The sequence below is a fragment of the Pogoniulus pusillus genome, chromosome 38, assembly GCF_015220805.1.
Source record: "Pogoniulus pusillus isolate bPogPus1 chromosome 38, bPogPus1.pri, whole genome shotgun sequence".
Lineage (NCBI taxonomy): Eukaryota > Metazoa > Chordata > Aves > Piciformes > Lybiidae > Pogoniulus > Pogoniulus pusillus.
In genome coordinates this window covers 4,251,440-4,259,689 of record NC_087301.1, presented here as the reverse complement: position 1 = coordinate 4,259,689, position 8,250 = coordinate 4,251,440, and the positions used below count along the sequence as shown (strand labels likewise).

Here is an 8,250-nt window from a genome sequence, read left to right as displayed (position 1 = left end):
GCTGTAGTAACATGTGTGCATTCATGATGGGACTCTGAATGTCTGTGAAAAGAAAACCCTTCTGCTCTATGTATGAGAGAATCAGAGGGGGCCTCATTGTCTCCTGACTGCAGGTGGAGGGATGGAGAGCATGGGAGATGTCATCAAACTGCAGCAGCAATTCCTCCTTTCCTGCCCACCCGCCCCTGGGTTATCAATGGCAGAGAGGCTGAGGGCTCACACCTGTGAGAGGGAGAAAGCTTCCCATGGTTTGCTTTTGCATCTTTCCTCCTGCTCTGTCTCTTGCTGTGCACCATAGGCAGCTCCTTGGTCTCAAGGGTTAGGTGATTTTCCTCCTCTCACACGCACACATTTGTCAGTTGTGTGCTCACACTGAGACCTGCACTGCTTTGTTTTGCCAACTTGCAGACTTTACCATTAGAGCAAGCACCAAACTTCTGGGCACAGTTGATGGTTTTTCTTCCTCTCTTCCATGAGAACTTGGCTTTTCTCTTCTTATAAGATACCTTTTGGCAGCAACCAAAACCTTGTGCTTTGTAGATTGCTTAAGTTAGGGTCCTTTGGCAGCATTACAACACCAGGAGATGTTTATAGCTGACGATAATTACCCTTCCTGCAGTAGCAATGCTTAGAAGCCCCACTGAAGGTTCATGTTTTAATTGCAGTGGATTGACTTGAAGGGAAAAAGAAATGCCACAGCTCCTTTTTTTTTCCCCCTCTCTCTCTCTTTTCCCCTCTCATTCCTTAATAAAATGTAAAGACAGGAAGTTTCTGAAGTCTGTGAATGCTTCTGCACTCTATCTCCAGCAAAAATAATCCTGTCAGCTTTGGGGGTGGGTTGGTTTTTTTTTTTCCTTCCATTTGCTGAAGAAAATGCTTTAAACTTTAAGCCCAAACTAAGCTACCCAGTTTTGTCCATATAGCAATTTGCCATTTTCCCTGGAAGCTTGAATGGAGGCAAAGAAAACCTTAACAACCCCAAAGAGTTGTCTGCTTCGGTGTGAATAAGAGGGGAAATAGGTATAAAAACCTACAGGCTGCTTCTCTCTCTTTTGGCCACAGCATAGGGCACCTATAGGGGAGAAGAAAAGCTGCATGATGCCTTTAAGAGGGCTTCCACCTGCCTTTTCTACCCCAGTAAAACCACAGCAAACAGTGGCCCAGCTTCCATTCTGCTGTTATTACCCCATGCAAATGGGGTGAGTCCTGGGGCTGGGGTTGGCTGCAGGAAGCTGATGCAAATCACTTGGTTCCTTATAAAAAATAAAGAATTGCCTTTTTTTCCCCCCCATCTAGCCTGGAAAGAGTTAAAATTCCCATGCAAAAGGTAGAAGGGCTGAGGGGGTGTCCATCTGAATTTGAATAGATCCTCTTCCTTCTTTTCCCTGGCTGTGTGCTGTGGCTGGGTTCAGGAGGAGATGAGCAACCCAGAGTCGAGTTAACCATTCCCACCTTTGCTTTCAGCTGTCCCCGAAGGAGAGCGTGGCCCCGGGTGTGGTGGAAGCCATCACTTCAAGGGTAAATGGCAAGTTTATTGGCGTTGCTAAGGATGGGGGAGAGGGGAAAAACACAGGAGCCTGGTGGCAAAGCACTCTTCTCGCTCCAGGGCTGGGGGCTCAGGGGCGTCCAGAGAAATGAACTGAGTTTGCAAGGCAGCCAGATGAGAAGAGAGACTTTGCAACCCTCTCCAGAAGCATCTTGCTCTGTGGGTGGCTTGCTGAGGCCAGCTTTGTACAGCACCAAGCACCAGCATGGCTGAACCAACTGGAGGGATAAGCAGAGGACGTGGGAGCAGAGAAGCAAGCTGGGAGGGATCCTCTGCCTCCTCCACAGGTGTGGTGGAGAACAGTGTCAAACCGTGAGCCACGCCAGCTGGGTGCAGGCAGCCTGCATAAAGCTCAGAGGAGAGGCCACTGAGGCTGGGAGGGTTCTTGGTGGAAGAATTCTTCATCCTCTGGGCTGCAGAGGAGCGATGCAGGAGGTGAGAAGGCAGCAGCAAAGTGGGGAGAGGGAAAGAAATGAGGGGGATGCAGAGAGCAACAGGAGAGAAAGTGCATCCTCGGAGCTGATGAATATTCTAGCGACTGGATGTTGAGGAATCAGAAATTTGAAAGTCTGATGGTTTATTATAATTACACATTCATTTGTGCTGTTTAGTGGCAGCCACACATGCCTGGTGCCTGGGACTGTGACCTGTCATTAAAATCAGTTGTGCCTCCTTTGGCAGAGATTAAGATGAGCGGAGATGCGGCAGACTCCACAGACACTCGGCACGAACCCGACCAGGTGGAGCCAGGTAAGGAGGGTCCAGGATGTGGGGGGCAGCTTAAGGAGCCTGAGGAAGGAGGTAAAAGAAAAGAGGGGGGTGGGTTCTGGAAGTTTCTGTCCGTGCTTTGTTTGACTCCTGTTGCTGCTGGGTTGTGCTCTTCCAAGCAGCCTGGGAGTTGATCAGGAATGCAGTCTGGGCTGGGATCGTGTTGGTGTCTTGCTCAGAGAGTGAGATCCCTCTGTAAGAGAGTGACTCGGTGTGTGTGTGGCAGCAGTGTCCTCCCTGGCCTCACCATGGAAATGCTCTCCCACCTTGCCAGCAGAATAACACCCCCTGAGATGATCTCTCTCAGCTCTGCTCAGCACCAGCAGCTCTTCCTTCCACGCAGGCTTCTTGTCAGGAATGTTTCTTCAGACAAACCTCCCTGGGGACTAAACTCTTTTTGGATTAGCAGGAAAATGGGAGGGACTTTGGGAATAGTCAAACCCAGGCAGGGAGTTCCAGCAATAATTTATCACTCTTGAAGCACGATTGGCTTTCTCCTCTCCACTGCTGCCACCCCAGGGCTGCTTCGACTCTTGCTGTTCCCTGGCTAGAAGCCCCAGTTTTCCTTCAGTGTGGAAGACTGAGGAACCCCTCTTTGATCCTTTGAGGATGGTAGGGGTGGTGTCAGAAATAGTTTTTGCCCGGTTACTTATCAGCATCTGCAGAGCCACAAGGTGTGATATGCACTAGAGAAAATCAGGATTGTATTTTCTGGCATGGCTTCTGATGGCTACTGCCTGCTGCAGGCTCTGAGTGCAAGACCTCCCATCTGTGGACTCACCCAGGCTCCTGGGCAGATTCCTTCCTAGCTACACAAGCAACAGTGAGAAGTATTTGTAGTACTCACTAGGTGTTACAAATTCAGATTGCTGGGAACAATGAGATTCATCTGTAGGCTTTGGAAATGGAGCACAGCCCTGTGAGGAGAGGCTGAGGGTGCTGGGGGGGTGCAGCCTGCAGCAGAGGAGGCTCAGGGCAGAGCTCATTGCTGTCTGCAGCTGCCTGAAGGGAGGCTGTAGCCAGGTGGGGTTGGGCTCTGCTGCCAGGCACCCAGCAACAGAAGAAGGGGACACAGCCTCAAGCTGTGCCAGGGCAGGTCTAGGCTGGATGTTGTTAGGAAGTTGTTGTCAGAGAGAGTGATTGGCATTGGAATGGGCTGCCCAGGGAGGTGGTGCAGTGGCTGTGCCTGGAGGTGTTGAAGCCAAGCCTGGCTGGGGCACTTAGTGCCATGGTCTGGTTGGTTGGGCAGGGCTGGGTGCTAGGTTGGGCTGGCTGAGCTTGGAGCTCTCTTCCAGCCTGCTTGATTCTGTGATTCTGTTCTATGAAATAAGCACCTTTTAAACCCCAAAGTGGTACAGACAGTGTAGAAGAATCATTGTCCTTTGAGTAATGAAGAGCTCTAAGCTTGGAGGATCTGGTGGGGGGGGGGGCGAGTGTAAGCAGAATAAAACTTTACATGGAATGATTTTATTATCTCCTTTTGGAGAGAAGGCTGAAAACAAAGAAAAGAGAGACTTTGGTAAAGCCAGAAAACTGTGGGCAGGTTTGAATGGGACTAGAACTACCCCTTTTAAAATGCTGAGGGACTACAAATCCTGTGTGCTTTTCTTTAGTAAAGATGAGTTTGTTTATACAACCTAAGATTAAATGAAATTAATAAGACATGAATCAATTAATATAACCAAAACAAATAGAACCAACAAAACCAGAATAGAAAAAAAAAAAAATAAGCCCAGGACAAAACAGAATCAATAAATCCAGAATAAATAAGCCAAGAACAAAAGAGAATCAATTAAATCCTGAATAAAGAAATAAGCCCAGAACAAAACTGAATCAATAAAATCAGAATAAAGAAATAAGCCCAGAACAAAACTGAATCAATAAATCCAGAATAAACAAAACTGAATCAATAAATCCAGAATAAAGAAATAAACCATGAACAAAACTGAATCAATAAATCCAGAATAAAGAAATAAACCATGAACAAAACTGAATCAGTTAGATCAGAATGAAGAAATAAGCCTAGAACAAAACAGAATCAATAAATCAGAATAAAGTAATAAACCCAGAACAAAACAGAATCAATAAATCCAGAATAAGGAAATAAGCCAAGAACTAAACAGAATCAATTAAATCCTGAATAAAGAAATAAGCCCAGAACAAAACTGAATCAATAAATCCAGAATAAAGAAATAAACCATGAACAAAACTGAATCAATAAAAGCAGAATAAAGAAATAAACCCAGAACAAAACAGAATCAATTAAATCAGAATAAAGAAATAAGCCCAGAACAAACAGAATCAACAAAAACAGAATGAAGAAATAAGCCCAGAACAAAACAGAATCAATTAGATCAGAATGAAGAAATAAGCCCAGAACAAAACAGAATCAATTAGATCAGAATGAAGAAATAAGCCCAGAACAAAACAGAATCAATTAGATCAGAATGAAGAAATAAGCCCAGAACAAAACAGAATCAATTAGATCAGAATGAAGAAATAAGCCCAGAACAAAACAGAATCAATTAGATCAGAATGAAGAAATAAGCCCAGAACAAAACAGAATCAATTAGATCAGAATGAAGAAATAAGCCCAGAACAAAACAGAATCAATTAGATCAGAATGAAGAAATAAACCCAGAACAAAACAGAATCAATTAAATCAGAATAAAGAAATAAGCCCAGAACAAAACTGAATCAATTAAATCAGAATGAAGAAATAAGCCCAGAACAAAAGAGAATCAATTAAATCAGAATAAAGAAATAAGCCCAGAACAAACCAAAATCAATAAATCCAGAATAAGGAAATAAGAGCAGAAGAAAACAGAATCAATGAAATCAGAATGAAGAAATAAGCCCAGAACAAAATAGAATCAATGAAATCAGAATGAAGACATAAACCCAGAACTAAACATAATCAAAATGAGAATAAATCAAATCTGGTTCTGTTGACATCCACAGCCTCTGATTGACTCAGACCAGCTCAGCATCTGCTCAGGACTTTCAGGTGACCTGAGCTGCTTTTTGAGAGAAGTCTCTCCCAATAGCAAGTCAGTCCCAAACTTTCCAAGCCCTTCCAAAAAAAGCAAAAAACCCCCCCCAAAAAAAAATCCCACCCCAAACCTGGGAGCTACTACAGGGTCTTAGGTAGGTACCAGAGCTTCCCAAAATGCTTTGTGTGCCTGGGCACAGAGAGCTGATGGATGGCATCACCCAGCCGAGGTGAGGGAAGGCTGCAGTGTGGTGACTTGGTTGGTTGGTTTGGTGTTGGAGGAGGCTCTGGCTGCTGCTGTTGTAGTCCAGAGTGTTAAGCAGGTGAGAAGCTGGCACCACACTTGGCTGAGTAAAACACAGGTCTCAGCTAGAGCTTCCCAGACAGCCATTAGTGTTAGCTGTAGCACCTCTTTCTAGGGGTAACCGAGAGAAGAAAGCAGAGATGTGAAGTCAATTTGCTTTAAAATGACAAAAACCTGTTTGCAGCAGCACAAGCTCTGCTCTGGGAGCCTTCAAATCAGGCAGGGAAATCAGAACAAGTAAATCTCCTTCCTTTGGAAGAGTGACACTTCCCTGAGGCCTGATGTAAGGAACCTGTTTCAATTAGCCTTTCTAATGCAGTCCTCCTCATCTGCTGATCTGCTCAGGGCCTTCAGAGATCACCTCAGCAGACTTCTAGCTGCCATGAGAGGCACTGAAGTGAGTTAGGAGCTTCTTGTGGGACTCCAGCAAGCAACCACAACTCGTCCTGTGGTGACAAGTCCCTTGCAGGACTCCCAGAGAAGAGGGTGGGCAGGGCAGGACGCAGACTACTGCTCAGCTGTGTAGAATGGTTTGGGTTGGAAGGGACCTTAAAGATCATCTAGCTCCAAACCTCTGCTGTAGGCAGGGACACCTCCCACTAGCCCAGGTTACTCAAGACCTCATCCAATCTGGCTTTGAACAGATCCAGGGAGGTTGTGGAGCACAGAAACACAGAATGTGATCTTTGATCTTCTGTGCTCCACAACCTCCCTGGGCAACCTGTGCCAGTGTCTCCTCACCCTCCCTGTCTGTGCTCCACAACCTCCCTGGCCAACCTGTGCCAGTGTCTCCTCACCCTCCCTGTCTGTGCTCCACAACCTCCCTGGCCAACCTGTGCCAGTGTCTCCTCACCCTCCCTCTCTGTGCTCCACAACCTCCCTGGCCAACCTGTGCCAGTGTCTCACCACCCTCACTGCAAACAACCCTTTCCTAATGTCTAGTTTCAATCTCCCCTCTGCCAGTTCAAACCCTTTCCTCCTTGTCCTGTCATTACCAGACCTTGTCAATAGTCCCTTCCCAGCCTTTCTGTAGCCCCCTTCAGATACTGGAAGGCCACTCCAAGGTCTCCTCCAAGCCTTCTCTTCTCCAGGCTGAAGAGCCTCAACTCTTGTAGCCTGTCCTCACAGCAGAGGAGCTCTCTGAGCATCCTTGTGGCCCTCCTCTGGACTGGCTCCAACACTTCCATGTCCTTCTTGTGCTGGGGGCTCCAAAACTGCACACAGTACTCCAATTGTTTCTGTTGGAGAAGGCCTCTAGGATCACTGAGTCCAACCATCAACTTAACCCCACACAACGAGAGGAAATGATCTGAAATTGTGCCAGGAGAGGACCCTAAGAGGGAGCATCCACAGCCTCCCTGGGCAACCTGTGCCAGCATCTCCCCACTCTCACTCTAAAGAATTTCTTCCTAATCTTTAGCCTCAATCTGCCCTTCTCAAGCTTTAAATCCATCCCCTCTTGTTCTAGCCCTCATAAAAAAACCCCCTTGGAAGAAGTCTGTGTGATGTGAACCTGGCACATCAGCCCCAAAGCCCACAGAGGGTCTGCCTCAATGCTTTCCCTAAAACCTCTACACATCTTTGCCAGTTTGGTTTGGGTGCATTTATTTCCCCCCCACCCCTCCTCTTCCCAACCTATCTGTTTATAAACAGCAAAGCTCTTTGTACTCAACTTCCCTGGAAGTTTTGACTTTCCCTTCTACACCTTGTTAGAGGACTATTTACTGCAGCACTTAATAGTGTTTTGGTTACTAGCTTCGTGGGGGGGGGGGGGGAAGTCTGTTTCCCAGTGACTCATTAATTGAAGAGCCATTTGCTAATGAACCAATCCACAGCAGCTGCCCAGGATTCTCCTTACCCCCCAAAAGAGAGGGCAGCTACCAAACTACTGCTTGCAAAGAATGGGAATCCTTCTAGGTGCAGGCTTACAGAAGCCTTTCATCACCAACAGATGCAGGCTGCTCCCCCCCCCAAAAAAAAAAAAAAGAATTAAAAGAAAAATCAAATGAAACACTGGAGGGAGCTGAGTGCCAAAATGCTGCTGCAAACCAAGCCCTTGATCTAAACCTGATGCCTAAAGATCTGATGGGAAGTGCTGGTAGCAGAAGCCATAATCTCAGCCTTTCATATCTTCGCCAGTTCCAGGCTTAGAGGGGTGAGGGGGGGTTGGGGAATAAAGGAGGTAATTTGGCTTATTCTGTTACTTTGAAAGTGTTTAAAATAATTGTGGGGCTTTCTCTTTCTTTCTTTCCAAGAAAATGCTCAGCATTGTTCAGCACCCGTGGGGGGGGGGGGTGAGGAAAGCTGAGCTTAGTTCTTCTCTTTCTTTGTCATCCACACAAATTTCATAGGAAATACTTCCAAGCTTTAATTTTTACTAAGAAGTTGCTCAAAAACCTACTTTTCTCTTTTCATTTTCCTTTTTTTTTTCATTCCACCCCTCCAAGTCTAATGGTTGTGGTGATTTTTGCCTTCCCTGCCCAGCCCTGTGTACCTTAAGCTCTCCTTGACTTCAGCTCTGCATTTCTCCCCTCCAAGTCTAATGGTTGTGGTGACTTTTGCCTTCCCTTCCCAGCCCTGTGTACCTTAAGCTCTCCTTTACTTTAGCTCTGCATTTCTCCCCTCCATGTCTAATGGTTG

The 8,250-nt window shown here is 46.3% G+C and overlaps 1 protein-coding gene across 3 annotated transcripts in view; it reads left to right on the top strand.

Annotated features, from left to right (window-relative positions):
* Nucleotides 1–1,005: 1,005 nt before the first annotated feature.
* Nucleotides 1,006–8,250, top strand: part of POU2F3 (POU class 2 homeobox 3) — a 53,946-nt gene continuing 46,701 nt past the window's right edge. The window contains exons 1-3 of one of the 3 annotated variants that reach the window (XM_064173215.1): nt 1,006–1,020; nt 1,465–1,518; nt 2,228–2,296. In XM_064173215.1, coding sequence (XP_064029285.1) covers nt 2,236–2,296 — 61 coding nt within the window. In that variant the 5' untranslated portion in view covers nt 1,006–1,020; nt 1,465–1,518; nt 2,228–2,235. Of the gene's footprint in view, nt 1,021–1,464; nt 1,519–1,849; nt 1,982–2,227; nt 2,297–8,250 lie in introns of those variants that run through there. The other 2 variants (XM_064173217.1, XM_064173214.1) reach the window with 2 other exon arrangements.